Source organism: Elgaria multicarinata, chromosome 17 (genome assembly GCF_023053635.1).
Source record: "Elgaria multicarinata webbii isolate HBS135686 ecotype San Diego chromosome 17, rElgMul1.1.pri, whole genome shotgun sequence".
Taxonomy (NCBI): Eukaryota; Metazoa; Chordata; class Lepidosauria; order Squamata; family Anguidae; genus Elgaria; species Elgaria multicarinata.
In genome coordinates, this window is record NC_086187.1 from 3,586,252 (window position 1) to 3,602,855 (window position 16,604).

Below are 16,604 nucleotides of genomic sequence, written 5' to 3' on the forward strand. Positions count from 1 at the left end.
GAGCTAAAAGAAGCCAGAGGGCATGCTCCATGCTCCATTTTATTTCAAAACAAGCAAGACATTATGTGGATAGAGAAGGGGCATTGCAGCCTGTATTGTCCTTCTGTAGCAGGCCTGGAGAAAGTGTGCTTGGGTATTGGGTGGAGTTGGCTATTGCCTGGATGAAGCCCAGAACACTCAGCTCTGAGCTTCTTAAAGGAGCAGGATAACCGTAATCATTAGCAGTGTGATATCCTTCTTTCCTAGCACCATTTATTTGTGCAATTCTTCAGTTCCCAGAAGTGGACCAAACAAGGCCTTTTCTGTGGTGGCACCAACTCTATGGAACAGGCTCGCATGGCCTCTGGTGACTTTGCAAGCAGGTCTTTCCGGTGGGCTAATGGCATGCGCATGTTTCGTGAGCGAGCCTAGTGCTACTGGCTGCTTGACATAGGGCTGTTTCATTGGCAACATTCATTCATTCATTCATTCATTCATTCATTTATTTATTTATTACATTTTTTATACCGCCCAATAGCTGAAGCTCTCTGGGCGGTTCACAAAAATTAAAACCATCATAAAACAACCAACAAGTTAAAAACACAAATACAAAATACAATATAAAAAGCACAACCAGGATAAAACCATGTCACTGTTTTTAACCTGCAGCTCTTTTAATTCAATTGCTTTCTGATTTTAGGGTTTTTTTTGGGGGGGGGTGTAGTATGCTATGGCTCCCTACACAGCATTGCAGCACAGAATATATATATATATATATATATATATATATATATATATATATATATATAATGCACCCATACCGCAGATCTACTTGGCATTTTTATAACTGCCCCATTGATTTAAAACATGGCTTGAATTTTGTCTGCAGTTATTTCCTTGATTCATTGGCTATATTAGCCTGTAACTGATTTGAAGCCCAAAGTATATTGGGCTTCAAATACATTATACGTATTTTAAACATTCTGCAAATTCGTTTTTCACTAGAAACATGAATGTTGTGTTTGGCAGGGGCACCCTGATTTCTTTCTATGCCTTTTCAGAAAATTGCTTCTCACTACTCAAGATATGCATAGCACAAAGTACGCCTAGAGCGGCTTCTGCTAGCCCTGGAGAAAGGCTGGACACCAGCTGGGCCCTGAAGCCCCAAACTGCCCCTGAACTGGCTCCTGAGAGTTCAGCAGGGGCCACCCGAGCACATGCGTTCTAACCTTGGCATTCCTGAAGGCAGGAAGCACGGCTGGCTAGGTTTTTAAAGCGTGACTTTTAAATTCTTAATGAAATGATCCGTGAGTTTTCTGTAGCACATGCGCAGTCCCAGGTAGGCCTCTCCTCTCTGCCAAAACCCCTGGGCAGGGGCGGTGGGGTCACATGACACCCCCTTGGCCACACACAGCTGATGTCCAAGCAGGCTCAGAAGTAAGCACCTGGACATCCTCAGGACCCCTTTTGATGAGCCAGAAACAATCCCGCCCCCACCTCCCACCAGCAATGGGAAATCCCGTCACAAAGCAGTCACGTTCCGTCAATAAGCAGAATGCTCCGATTTCTCATCGAGGTGGGCAGAGGCCAGCAGCTGCTGCACTCAGCAAAAGAGGACTCCCACACACACATTGTGTGTGTGTACGTAGGCAGTGCAGGCAGTGCGAAAAACTGTCCTTGTTTCCCTGGGATTGTCCCTATATTTGCCTTTGAAGGAAGCTTGCAAACATTGTGCTAATGGGAATTGCTAGAGTCCTCTTCCAGCAAGACACAGCACCCTCGCAGGGTCTCTAGAAGTGAAATCTCCGAAGCGGAGGGTGGTGGATGCACCTTGTCTCTAGGGCACACACATGCACATGCACGGCTACTAAGGCACTGTGCGATGCACAGCTTCCCATTTCACGCCCTGTAGCTGCCACCGTGAGATTGGAATTGTTGACAATACATCTTTCAGCAGCACCTCTTTGCTGAGGACAGGCTGTTGCAGAGTAAATGCACACAGAAGGCAGCAGAAAGCCTTCAGCAATGTGTAATAGCGGGGTGGGGTGGAGTGGGGGTGGGGCAGCAGTGAAATCATCCAGGCAGTGAACGGTCTATGACAATATGGTTGATTCAGAAGTGTCCCCGTTTTTATCTGTGAAATGTTGGGGGGAGATTGTATGTTATGATGTGATGTCCCTGGCTTTGCCCACAGTTTTCTGTGGCTTTTGCCGAAGCTGCCAATTGAGTGTTTCTGGAGAGAGTGAATGGTGCATGGCATGCACAGAGGTTACTCTGCTTTTTCAGGGCCCCAGGAAGGAGAAAAATTGCGAAATAAGCAGACCTCTGCCTAAGTGGCCACTCTGCACATGCTAAGGCTCTAGACCTTTTGCAAGTCATGTTACAGAATGTTGAGCAGCTGAACAGCACATGGACAGGTTTATTCAGCAAGACTCTAGGCAATTCACCCTTCAAGTGCTTTCTGTATGTCTCCATGAGAAGCCCACAATGGGCCCTTCTCCTGCCCCCCCCCCCACATGTGGGCAGCCAGCACCCACCGTGACCTGTCCAGCAGCAGAGAGTTTAGAGCACAAGGAAAGAGAAGCCTCAGAGACACTTGATCAGCCTGCAGAAACCGCCAGGAGGAAGGAAAACGGCTGCTTATCAGGCACTGACGTTTGGAAGCCTTTGGCTCTGTTTACTGCCAATAGCTTCAGTGGGCAGCTGCCAAAAGGCCAGCCAGAGAACCACCTGTGATGCTGGGAATGGCAGAGTGAGCTGAGAGCCCTGGAACTCCCACCGTCAATGAGGGCCTCTGCTTTTCCGGAAGCTGGAGAGAGAGAACGTGCCACCTACCGATAGATGATTCCTTTGCTATGTAAGAAGAACAGTCCAAAGGCTATCTCAGCTGCATAAAACCTGCAATTAAAGAGAGAGAAAACAGGGATGCTGATGAAGGACATAAAGCGAAATGAAAAGCATTGCAGTCTAATTACACGGAGTGCACTGAGCACACCCACCCACGAAAGGGGAAGCCAGAGCCACCCCTAACACGGTCAGCCCCTTTGGCCCGTGGGGTCCGCCAGCCTTTGTTCAACCTCTCAGCCTGGGTTTGGCATACAAAGAGTGATGCGCATCCCACTTACACAGCGTGTGGTTCCTTAAACCTCCCAACCTGTTGGATCTGGTACATGAGGTCACCACCATTCACGTATTCCATTACAAAATACAACCGATCCTAAAGAGAGAGAGAGAGAGTGAGTGAGAGAGAGAGAGAGAGAGAAGAAATTCAGGAGTGCCTCTGTGACACTGCAAAACCTTCTAGCCCAGCACCTTTGGATCTGGACAGGGGCCCCCGCAGCTCTGGTCCTCATGCTTTAAGTCCTCTGCTGAGGAAGGTTCTTCCGGCTCGCACGCTCCTTGCAGGCCATCGCCTTTTCCTGGCCTCCCACCATGCAAGAAGATACTTTAAAAGAAGTTTCTTAACTAAAGCCCAACGGCTTCCTTCGTTCTCCATGGACACATCTGGTGAAGTTGTGTGCATAGATAAGGGAGGTGTGGAGACACGGTTGGGCCTTTGGGTGAGGTTTCCACTGCAGCCACTGCTTCGCCATTTAAAACGTGGCGCAAGGGAGTATTTTGCTGCCCTTTAGGAAAACTTAAGCGTCCCTCTTGATGCCCCTCGGAAGGATTAGCTACATTACAGTGTTCTGTCCGACACTGCAGGCAAGAGGCAGCCAACGGCAGAGAGGAAGAGGAGGACGGAGCTGGGACCAGGGCAGGGCTGCACGCATGGTACAGCAGCAGGACACCAAGCAGGACGGCCCAGGTTCCATCCCGGGGGGGAAATAGGTCCCTGAAGCTCTGGGAAAGACCTGCTGTCTTCTTCAGGGTGCAATGAGTCAGGATGGTGGGTGGAGATCTGTAATCTGTGGGATTTCCAAAAACTGGCTAGGTGCAGCTATTTGGTGGGAAAGGTTAATCCCGCTTCCTGACCTCAATTGCCCTCCTTGCCATGGGGCAAAACATACAGGTAGCCATATGCACTTCGCCATTTAAAAACAGGAACTTCAGAGTGTGGCCCTAAAGCCCCTGGGAGCCCGGACCAGACAGGATGGGCTGTGCTGGGTTGGAGGCCCTGTGGGCTCACCACCGCTTCCGATGCAAAGAAGAGACAGGGGCCGCTCCGCTGCTATGAGGCGGGGGCGGATCTCTGCCGGCCTGCAGCAGCTTTAGAGGCCAGGGGACCCCACAGCCACGAGGACCCTTCTTTTCACAGGACGAGGTGAAGGGCTGGACCGGGGCTGTGATTCTTCTGAGATCCCCACAACTACAGAGGCTCTGATCCTTTGGGAGAAGATGACGTGCCCATTTAATCCACTCCACATCATCCAGGATCAGGGTTCACCTAGGAGCTCCTTGGGAGCAGACGTAAGGCAAATCCCACGGCCCTGAAATACCTGAGCAAAAGTTAATTCTCTCCCCTTTTGAGATGGAGATTTGAGATTTTCATCCAGGCCAGGAAATGGAACGAGCCTGCCCCAGCTGAGGCTGCACTCCTCCAAATCAAAGCCCTTTGTACTTGGCGCCTGATAATACCCTCTGCTACAAATTTTGATTACGTTACCAATATGATTACCGCTAAGCTACAGGCAGGTCTCCGGGAACTAATCCTCTGCCGACACACTTCAGATGTCAGAAAGAGACCATGTGAAATAGCCTCGCCGCGTGCCTGAGTTTCATTAGCCAACGCACACAAAGAGCAGACCCACACGCTTTGCAGGCAGCAAATGTGTTTTGCTAAATCAAGTTGCTGGGTTGACATTTCAGTGTAATCCTCGGCGTTTCCATTGTAGGCAGCGTGAAAGGGCTCTGGCAGTTGCTGCTCGCTCAGAAGTACCGGGGGTGGGTGGAGGGAGGGGGAGGGGGCTTCTTCCCTGATCAACAACCAGCCCCAAATGGCTGTGAAGAAATGACGGGTCAGTTTGCAGGGGGGTCCTCGCAATGGCAGAAATCCCTAGATGGCGAATGACCCACTGTGCCAGGGCCATGGGGAGCAGAAGGTGGATCAGAAGTTTCTGTCTCCCAGTTGTTTAACAATAACCCTAAACCAATCTGTTAGGGTCTCTGGTCCAGGTTAATTCTGCTGTGGACTGATGGAAGTCACCCCGGTGGCCGGCTCGTGGCATGGCATGCAGGAGGTAAGTGGCCCTGCTCCAAGCCATCCCTTCGCATGGAAAAACAACGTAGATTTCAGAATCCCAAAGTCTGCCTACTCCTCTTGGGATTCACTGGTTTCCCGTGGGGCTCCTGAGAAGCCTGTTTGGGGTGAGATGACCGGAGTGCACCAGCTCCCCTCGTTCACTCTGACCTCGTTCACTTCATCCCCTGCAATGCAGAGCTAAGGGAGAGCGCCCAAAGATGCACGCACAGTTCACAGAGGCCCAGGATCTGGCATGGACTGAGGTGGCGGCACCCTAGAGCACTCCCCAGAATCCTTTGCAGCAGGCAGGTGGGGTCTCCTGGGCAGGTGGGCCGAGGGGGGGGTGTTGGAAGTGAGCGGCTCTGGAATCTTGCAGCAATTGAACTCATCCAGCTTGCAGTACAAAATGGCACTCCCCCCCTGGGGGCCCTGGGTTACAACCCTCCAACCGGCTCTCTTCTGCCATGAGCCCCCACGCTACTCCCTTCTTCCAGGGGCCCAGAGCTCCTCCCACCAGGAGCCCCCACGTGGTTTCCTCCCCACACCACACCTCCTCCTCCTCCTCCTCCTCCTCCTCCTCGCTGGCCTCTCCTGCCCACCCTGTTGCCCCCTCTCCGCCTCTTCCCCTGTCAGCCCTGCCACTGCCTCCCGTGTCCCCTCCCTTCACACACTCAGACACTGATGCCCTCTGATCCCGCCTGCCCCCCTGAGCACTCAGCAGGCCCAATTCTTGCTGTCAACAACATACCGTGTCTTTGGTCGCAAAGCCCTGCAGGAGGCTTCTCCGTATGTCCATGATGAATTTATTGTCTGGGCGACATTCTCAAGAAGATGGCAGCATTCTCAGTTCAACTTAGAAACTGTCAGGGGATCTAGCAGGGAGGTGTGGGATGGTGGGAGCACTTACCATGGTTTGGAAGCAAGAGTGGAGCTGTGTTAGGAATGGGGGCTTCCCGGCCAGAGCAAGCACACGCTTCTCCACCATGGTGCATTCCACGTCATCATCTTGGATGACCACGTCCTTCTTCAGAATCTTCACAGCATAGAGTTCGTCGGTGCCTTTCCTTTCTGAAAGCATCACCTGGGCCGAGACAAAGGAGGGAAGAGACCCAGAGCATGAGCACAACTCCGAGGCTGCACATGAGCACATCTTCCAAAGCATCAGCTCAAGGCCTGCATGTTACCAGAGCATTATGCTGCTTGCTATTTTTTCTGTATGTCGTAGAATGCATGGGGGAGGGGGTCATGGGAACACATGGGCTAGCTCTGCCCACCCATCATTAAAACATGCTGTGGCCATGCCCCACCAACACCCTGAGCAGGAACACTTCCTTCCCATCCATGCTTTCGGTGGGCATGGGAGAGGGCCTACTGATGGATGCATGAAGAGTTTCTCCATGTGCAGGAGGCTGGCCCAAGCAGAGTTCCTTCACGTGGACAAGTTCTACACACATGCATCAGAGTGAAGATGGAGCCCTTTCTCACCTCCATTGTATAAACGAAGAGCATTTCTGCACTGGGATGTGTGGCTGTGGTGTGCTTCAGCTATGGGGGTGGGACTAGGCTGTGCAATGCTGCAACCCCTGCATGCGTTATTTGAACACACATGGAGGTGTCACGCTCAAGAGCTGCAAAACCTCATCCTCCAAGGATCCCAACTCCCCATTCTCAGGAAAAGAGGCTTCTGAATGATGGTTCAAGGAGAGGACTCAGGGTTTCTTTAGATTAAGGGGAAATCACGCTACCTTACTAGGGTTTTGCTTCCTGCTTCTTTTGCACAATTATAATGGGCTGCATTACATGGGCAGAGAGGAGCAACCACATGATCTATAATAGTAAACTTTCCCTCCTCTCGGTGCTCATAGCCCTGACTGCGACAGCACCCTCTAGTGGATGCTTCGTAGCACAAAGATTTCACTGAACAAAGTAAGAAATCCCGAGATATTTCAGCAGAGCTGGGATATTCAAGGCTTTTTTAAAGAACAGAATCACCAGGGGAAGGGGCGGGAGATGTGCAGAAAGTTAATGCTGTCGTCAAAATGACCTTCAAACTTCTCTGAGTGGCCAGTCACAAGCATGCCTTATTTCACTTGTGTAAAGAATATCTGTTATAGAAAGGTGCCATGAGGCTTCTACCACCTCATGGAGGCCTGGGCATGCATTTCTTTTGATAAACGCTTGGCTCAAAGTTGTCTTTTTGCCGGTAGGATTGGCCCCACTGACCCTAACAGACGCTTTTCAGTCAACGTGGTGAAGGTCGCTGACAGAGAAATTACTGACTTACGGGTTCACCACTGGCAACTTAATAAAGCCCTCAGTTATTTTGAAGCTAAACTAACTGTTAAACAACAAATATGGGGTGCAGAACTATAGAACTATTTAAGTTCTGTCACTAAATACCACTTCTTGGGTAGTAAGGTTCTTGCGCCTGCAAATTATCTGACCAATTTAACAATCTCCAAATTTAGAAAAGCTTTTAGATTAGCCTGATGTCATGTTATACCATCTATGCTTTTAGAGGGAAGATATCAGAAGGTCCTGTACCGTGAACGTCATGCCCTTGGGATGGCGGGGAAGAGGAAACGGTGGGGCATGTTTTATTGTATTGTTATTTTTATCAAGGAATTTGTCGTGCTTTTATTACACCTATTTTACAAAAAATGAATTTGATCTTTCTGTTCCTTCCCATCAGGATGTTCAGATACAGACAAGGTGGCTGGGTTTTGTACAGCTGCTAGTGATCACTACAAACTCGGAGTAATATAGTACTATTCCACAACTCTCTAATACTCTGGGGCCCCGTTAGTTTGCTTTTCTGAATAATTGTACATGTCATGTGCTGATCTACGATAGATAAATTTATCTCGAACTCTGAACAGCACACCTGAGAATCCTGACTCACCCAAAAACCACAGTGCAAACCTGATTGATAGCCAATGCCCTGTAACCCAGGTCTCTCTAATGCCCAACGAGGCTCAGCGCTTGCTGTGACAGAAGTGAAGTGTGTGTGTGTGTGTGTGTGTGAACATGACCCATGCAAACACCCTGTGGCGGAGGCTACACCGAAAGGGCGTGGCTGGCCCAGGGCCACCCAGGCAGCTTCACTGCCAAGCATGAATTTGAGTCTAGGTCTTGCTGCTCTTCCCACCCTTTTGCCTCTGCAACGCACTGCCTTAGGCCACATTGCCCATCATGCCACATTGGAGTACTATCGAGTGTGTGAGACGTAGAGCCACACCTTCATGCAAAGAAGAGCAGCAGAGTGGCTGAGAGCCAAACCACGTTACTGGGATCCCTAACGTCGTTTACTTCTTCAAAAAGCGTCCATGGGGGAGGGCAGTTGTTTGTATCAGGATCGTGGTGAAGAGGGAGGGGTAAGTGAACCGTTTGCTCCTGCACCTGCCCCCCCCCTCCTGAAATCCTCCTCCATGGAACTGCTCTTAGCTACAGTGGGGAAAACATACCGGCACAATTTCTGTGCCTGTAGATTGGGATGGGCTTGTCCTGGATGAATCCTTGGGCTCCCTCCCAACCCAGTGATGCTTGACTCCAAGGTATCTGCCAATGGGGTTTCTACCAGCGTAGATGGCCTGAAGCCTTGGACTTGTTCATATTCCTGGCAAACTGGCCCAGTGCCTTCCCTTTGCTAGGGAAATTAGCATTGCTTTCAGTAGATAGACCACGTTGAGGAGGATATGGCCAGAGACTGCTGTGGAAGAGGAGAATCAGGTTGGAGAAGGGACATGGCCTCCTCTCCCCACTTCCCCCCTCTTTCGGGCTGGAGGTGGTGCCCTCAAGCTGTGCTTGTGAAGAAACTTCCATTTTGGAGGAAGGCAGGCTGGAGGAGAGGCAGAGAGTGAAGTGGACTTGGAAGCATCTGCCTCCCTACCTAGAACTCTGATGTGGGGACAGTGAGCTTTTGGATGTCGGTCAGAATGTTTCACGCGCTACCTCTGCTTCTGTTCAACCTCCGTATTTACAAACAAATACAAGATGGCAGGGAGCCTCCATTGATCCAAAGGAAAACAGACCCAGGCAAACGCTGCACCCCCAAAACTTCTCGACCCTCAGAGAATTGAGAGCAATAATCATCTCCCCTTTCAGGGCTCGTCACAGCTCTACGGAGGGGGCAATTTGGATCTGTGCCATGGCGTTGGGCAAGTGAAAGGAGCTCTTTGCGTGCCACAGCCCCAACCCATGCCATCCCTCTGCTCTGCAGCTGCGTTTTTGAAGAAGAAAATAACTTTTTAAGCCCAGTCCTGGAACTACAATACGGAACATGTAATTTGGTCCTGAGGCCAATACGACAGTTACAACTTGGCTGCATCAGAGAAAGGCCACAGAGCTGTTGGTGCTGGGAGGGGGACTAGATGGACCTTGGCCCAATCTGGCTAGGCAATCCTTACACTGCCACCCAGGAGCACCGAGACCTCCTCTGCCCACCCAGCAACCACAGCAATTCAGTTGCATCACAACCCAACCATCACTTCCTCTCATGAATAGCTTGTTTCCCATATATTTTAAACCAGTTGTGGCGACCTGCAGATTTATTTATTATAATAAACTCATGCCGCAGAGCTTCCTGCCAACCTAATTTCCCATCGTTAATCAAATCAAGCCAAAGGCAGGCTCCTGAAAAATGCCAACAACACTCTGCCAATTATTAAGATACATGGCTTCAATTTGCTGTGGGATTGCTTTTGAAATAAACACGGCCAGCCCCATCACCCGCTCACTTGCTCAAAGTGTTAAAAATCGACATCTTCCCTGGAAATGAATTATTTCACCATGCAGAGAAACACCACGTTGGAAGGGGGGGGGGTCAGCAGCCATCAAAGACACCTCCCTGTGGTGGTCCACTCAGGCCAGGGAACCTTTTGATCTGCAGTCCTACAATGTCCTCCTCCCAGGTCCCTTGACTCTCCTCAGCCAGGGAATCCACTGCCTTCCTTGGACCTGGTCGATCTATCACTGCTTCCTCATCTCCACATGGGCAAGAGTCTACCTGCCTGGGTTTGAGAGCAGGCATGGCGGAGTGCGGGCACCCTTTGCCTGCCTGCCTGCCTGCCTGCTCATTAAAATCCGCCCCCCCCCCCAGATTTGACCTTGCTGGATCTCTACAGCTGCCTAAGGCACAGCATCACAACTATTCTTAATAGAACGCATTGCTCTGTTTTGGCTTAGCCCTGCTGCTATAACGATGCTTGTGAAGGTCAGAGTTTCCAGGGCATTGGAAAATGGAGGCACATGGGACACATCTACCAAATGGGCAGCACTTTTCACTCCAGCGCCTGAAAGAACGACATACTCCCCCGCCCCCTGCCCCTGCAGTGAAAGGTAATTAGAATGAGGCGATGTCAGAGCCACCGATGGGCTCCATGTTGTGCCGCCCGTGGCTCTCTTGGCTGAGAAGTCCCAGTTTTTTTTCTGGAAAGGTTGACTGGCAAGATGTAGCAAACTAGGAGAAATGCCTCCCCGGTTCTTGCTAGTGAAATGGACAAGGGGGCATTTTCATCCTCTGCATATAAATGTGGGACCCCCTGAAATCATTAACACTTAAATATTCCTTCTTTTTTTCTTCTTTTTCTATCAAAGGCATACTGTATCTCCCATTGACTGGCTAAGGAGAGGGCCTGGAGATTCTGAGTGGCCTTTACAGAAACACTTAGAACTCCATCAAAGCTGGAAAAGTTGTTTTGTGCACCTGGTTCTTTACCCCGACCTAAACGCACAGATTCGCATTTCAGGATTTCAGGATGGCTGAAATCGCATTTCAGCCATCCATTCACCACTGTGCCAGGTTTTTAATGCACTAATTTACTTATTTGTAGTTGCGATTTACTGTGACTTTTGGATCAACGTCTGAGGGCCTTGCTAGACCTGCCGGCTTACGCCGGCAGGGAGGCGGGGCTGAGGCGCGCTGAAGTTAGCGCGCCTCCCCCAGGCTACTAGACGCACGACGTGCAGGGACGTCGCGTCCCTGCGGCGTCCGCCATTTTTTTTTAATTTTAAAGGGGCCGGGTGCGGCCCGAAGACTCCGGAGAGGTAAGTGGGTTTTTGGGGTTTTTTTTTACTGGGGGGGGGCGAAGGCTGGGAGGGTGGGTGCCAGGGTGGGTGGCACGGGGGGAGGGTGGGTGCGATCGCGCCACGCGCCGCCCGAGCCCGGGCAATGCCTGGCATGGGGCGGCATTGCAATGCCGCCCCATGCCAGGCATTGCCCAGGCAGCGCGCGGCGCGATCGCACCCACCCTCCCCCCGTGCCACCCACCCTGGCACCCACCCTCCCAGCCTTCGCCCCCCCGCCGATGGGCACAGCGCTACTATAGGCGCTATGCCAGGTCCGCGGCTTTTCGTGGCTCCTCGCGAGTAAGCGAGGAGCCGCGAAAAGCTGCGGAAGTCCCTAGACGTTCCCCAGCTCCAGCCTGAGGCCGAGCTGGGGAAAAGGCGCGCCATAAGCGAATTCGCTTATGGTGCGTTGGAGGAGGCCTCAGCGCGGCCTGTCTCCGGATTCCCCTGTGCGTCATCTGGACGCACAGCAGGGAAGCCGGGACAGAAGGCGCGCTAAGGCCTCGTCTAGGAAGGCCCTGAGTTTGCACCGCATTATAGTTATGTATCATTGGGGGAGTTAAATCGCATTTTGACATGTGGGCGTAGCTTTGAGGGCAGGACAAAGTGATTGGCCGATTTCCCACCTTCCCACCTATCACGTTCTCTGCTGGCTCCCTTGTTCCTTCCCGCCGTTTTCATTTCAAATTATATGATTCTGCAGAGCTCCGCAGATACAGCTTATACTATTAAAGCAAAGAGGGGGGAATGGGCAGCCGGAGGGAGGAGACGTGTTCAGGGCTAGAGATGGCCTCCGTTTTCTCTCTCTCTCAACTCCCAATCAGAGGCTGCTCTCTCTTGAGCTGACCGCCTCTCTGCCCTGGGCTTCTCCTGCTTTTGGGAAACCTTTCTTTTTGGAGGGTTCTCCTTTGCAACACGCTGCTTCCCCCCTCTTGCATCCTCTTCTGCTGCCTCTTTCCTCCCCCCCCCCGTTTTTCTCTTATATGAATCTGCAGAGCTCTGCAGATAAATTTTATAGCTTCGCTCATCTATGCTCCATAGCATCATATGTGCATATGTCCACATGTGCGCATTAATAACTGCACTACAAAAAAAAAATTCAGGAGATAAATTGCTGTTGCTGCTGCAGTGTGGCACTCTTTGCCTAGATTCAAATCTACAAAAATTTGTTTAATATTCAATGAGGAGCAATTCCGTTGTCGTATAGACAAGGGCCTAGAGAGACCCTACAAGGTGACAGAAGTGGTGTGATGTCATAAGCAGGCGCCCTCTGCCTGGTTTGCCTTTGGAACTCCAAGCTGGGTGCCTGCGCTGCCCTCGGAGGATACCAGGAGAGGTCTGGCTGGGATAAACTCAACCTGACCGAGGCTGGGATCAGGGCTCTGGGTGCCCCTTTCTTCATTCCCACATTCCATACAGTAGCCGCCTTGCCAGGGTCAAGGGAAATCTCTCCTTTTTCATTTGCCATAAGGATCTCCCCTCCCACTCCCTCTGCTTCGGACAGAGCAACACTCTTTCTCCTCCCCCCCCCTTCCGCCTCTCTCCACTTTCCACTATCGACCTCCCCCATACACCAAAAGAGCTGAAGTGGCCACTGCACTGGTAACTTGGCTGTATCGCTTCTTATCGTTAAAGGCAGCCTAATTTTTTTTAATGAATTTCCTGGGATCGCTTTCAACAACTACCCATTAAATTAGCTTTCTTTTTCTTTTTTGTCTAACTTCCTCAACAAACAAACATAAAAACCTCACCGCCCTCCTTCTCTGTGAAAGCTCTGGTCTTGTTTCTGTTACCCTCCTGATACCTTATGAAGGCACTCATCCATCTAGGCTTCATACCACAGGTCCACATGCTGTGCTCCTGTGTAATTTGGGAAATGTGCTCGTTTCTTGGGCTGGCTCTACCAGACACAATAAGACGAGGGAAACACTGTGCAAAAAGGCCCCACAGCATATCCCCTAGCACCCCCCCAGCCCCGCCAGGTGTGTTTGGCTATAGCATCCATCCTCCCTAGCCACCATGGCCATGGTTGTCTTCCCAGGCTGCTTAGGACTCATGAATCTATAAATCTTTGCAAACTACTTCCCTGTGCTCAGGGAAGAAGCCCACCCATGACTGATGCGGGGCTGAGAGTGTCTTAAAAGTTTGGCCTATGGTGTCCTCAGGCTACCGCCTTGTAGATGTCAAAGACAGTGGGGGGACATGACATCACTGAGGGAGCCCATCCAGGATTTGGAGGTTTGGTATCACCAAGATGCTGATGACACCCAACTCTTATGTCTCCTTTCTGTCCAAATCCAAAGAAGCTGCCCACGTTCAGAATCAGTCTGTGGCTCTGATAAGGGCAAAGAAATTGAATCCAGACAAAACAAAGGTGCTCCTGGTAAGTAGAAAGACAGGTAAGTAGAAAGACAGGAAAGTAGAAAGACAGGTCTGAGCCAAACTGTTTGACTCAGCTTTGCAGTCTGGGTGGATTCTGCCCTGGGTTTTGGCAGTGGCTAGGCAGAAGGCTTTTCCATAGCTAAAGGTCAGTGCATCAGTGGTACCCGACTCCTCGGCCTAATCTACACCAAGCAGGCTATGGCACGATGAAAGCAGTATGAATGCGGTATATAAAAGGCAGGAGCCACACGAGTGCTTTAGAGCGGTATGGAAGTGCACTGACAACTGTTGGGGCCCATGGACACACACCATAGACCACTTTCGTACCGCCATATCCTGCTTGGTGTGGCTCCTGCCTTTTATATACCACTTTCATACTGCTTTTATAGTGCAATATCCTGTTTGGTTTAAATTAGGCCCTGGTTTCAGTGACACATGCAGAGGGAAACATGTGCTGGCGCTTTAGGGAGCCATGTGCCAGCCTGGAGCCTGGGTGCAGCACAGGTGGGCAAATGCTGGGAACCAAACTGCTGGTGCTGCCTGCAGCCCCTCCCCTTGCCTGAGCTCTCTCCTCCAATCCCCTCTACAGCTGCAGCCATCAGCTTTATTTTCTTAAAATGCAACAGGCTGGAAGTTCCAGTTCCAGTACATTGTGGCTAAAATAAAAATCATGGTTGCTACCGTTGGAACTTCCAGTGTACTACATTTTGGGGGAAATAAAGGCTGCCATTGCAGCTGAAGAGACCACATACCCTGATGGCTAGGTAGGATGATAGCAATCTCCCTAGAGACCCCCCCCCAAAAAAAAACCCCCACTGGAGCTGGCCCAGGAGACATCAGTGCACATCCAAATACATTTTGGGATTTCTGGAAATGTTGGAGAGCATTATAGTGGCACCTAGTGGCCAATATCAAGTATTACCACATATACAAAAGAGATGGAGAAACCGAAGCCCTTTCTACACCTCCTGGACTTCCAGGAGGGAGGGGGGAGAGAGAAAGGAGGGATGTCGCGCCCACCATTATTATTTTTTAAAGGGAGATGAGCGCTCCAACAAAAAGGTAAGTTTTAAAAAAACAAAACCCAATCCCACTCCCCGCCCCAATGGGCACGGAACGCCCAAAGAGCTTCGTGCCCATTTCCCGCCTCCGTGAGTTTACTCGCGAGGAGCCAGGACGAAGCCGGGGCAGGCAGGCCACACATCTCCTGCGGTCTTGGGACGATCCCAAGACTGCGGGAAGGATAGAGTTTTCCCAGGGTTCATTTATTCCTGGGAAAACTCGTGCTTGTCACCCCACACACACACACCTTGCCCCTGGGAGTCCCTGTGCATCATTTGGATGCACAGGGACTCAGCCGTGACCAGCCTGGATTTTCAGGCTGGTGTAGAAATTGCCCCAGTCACATACATTCCCATCCAGAAGTGAAGCCAATTTAAAAACACTCCCTCCCAGGTCTACCCGTAAACCAAGATAAGGAGCCACAGAAAAATGACTTCCCAACTCAGTTGTGTGGTGTCTCTGGAAAAAGATTCAACTCAGGTTTACTCATAAGAAACAAAGGTTAAATTAGTGCTGGGCCAAATCCTGCCCTCTGTTTTCGGGAACTTTTTCTCTCCCTGAGAAAGAGGCATTGCTTTTTCTTCATCTTTTGCAGGGAGGGGGAGAATTTTTTCTCCTTGGGGAGGGGGACAGCATTTCCACATACCTTTTTAAAATGTAGCTGGTTGCTAAGAGGCCTTCTTTCTATATAAAACAACAACAACACACACACCCGGCACTTTGGACAAGCCCAGCAGTTCCTCCTGTATGCCTATTGGAGACCATGCGCCCTCTCCCTCTCCAACAGACATTCAGGAAGAACTCCTGGGCTCCTGCAAGTGCCAGAGATGGCTTTTTGGGGGGTGGGGTGGGGGTGGGGGATGTATAGAAACAAGACCCTTGAACAACTGCCTATACTTAACAGGTATGTGGAAACCCTGTTCCCCTCCTCAAGGAGAAAAAATCTCCGAAATTCTCAGGACTCCTAGACGCTTTCGCCAGGGCTTTTGCCCTCCCCCCGCCATGCCCGCACCCACAAAATGCCAAAAATGGGACAATCATTTCTTTTGGCACAGCACTAAGGTTAAAGAAGGATAGATGAGAAAGAGTGCTGGGGAGCTGGAAGTCAGCTTTCCTCCACCTGGTGTACTCCAAATGATCTGGACTACAACTCCCACCATCCCTGACCATGGGCCACGCTGGCTGGGGCTGATGTGAGTTCAACACTTCTGGAGGGAAGCAGCTTGTGGGAGGCAGCTGAGAGCTATGAAAGGTTCAAGGACTCCGAGCCAGCACACACTGCCATCTTTTATGCAAGAAGCTCAACACTGGATTGACACATATTCAAGCAGCCTTCTGTCTAAGAACATAGGAAGATGCTGCATCAGACCAAGGGTCTGTCTAGTCCAGTGCTCCATTCACACAGTGGCCAACCAGCTGTCGGCCAGGAACTCACAAGCAGGACATGAGTACAACAGCACCCTCCCACCCATCTTCCCCAGCAGCTGGTGTATGTAGGCTTACTGCCTCTGATACTGGAGGTAGCCCATAGCCATCACGACTAGTAGCCATTGATAGCCTTCTCCTTCAGGAGTTTATACAGCCCCCTTTTATCTAACCACTTTTAAAGCCATCTCCCTTTTAACCCCCTTTTGTAACCACCCAAACTGGTGGTGTCACTAGTATTCTGACCCATCTTCTGTTACACATCATGACCCACCAAATCCTGAAATAGAAACTTCCAAAGTGCATCAAAAGTAGACAAACTGAGAGTGTTTCAAAAGTCAACTTGCTGCTGCATCAAAAGAAATTACGTAGGTGTTACAATGTGCAAAATGTGCGTCCAATGCTAGAAATCTTTAGCAGCAGGAATAAGGGCCGAACAAGATGTGATGATGGTCTCCCACATTTTAAGCATGTAAATAGCAACTGCGGGAGGTAGAGATTGGGATTG

General features: G+C 50.6%; 1 protein-coding gene across 1 annotated transcript in view; it reads right to left on the bottom strand.

Moving 5' to 3' along the window:
• Positions 1-16,604, bottom strand: part of PRKCB (protein kinase C beta) — a 228,244-nt gene that overhangs the window by 42,718 nt on the left and 168,922 nt on the right. The window contains exons 10-12 of the mRNA XM_063143417.1: positions 6,069-6,242; positions 3,105-3,196; positions 2,815-2,877 (exon numbers count right to left, since the gene is read on the bottom strand). Of these exons, the coding sequence (XP_062999487.1) occupies positions 2,815-2,877; positions 3,105-3,196; positions 6,069-6,242 (329 nt within the window). The remainder of the gene's footprint in view (positions 1-2,814; positions 2,878-3,104; positions 3,197-6,068; positions 6,243-16,604) is intronic.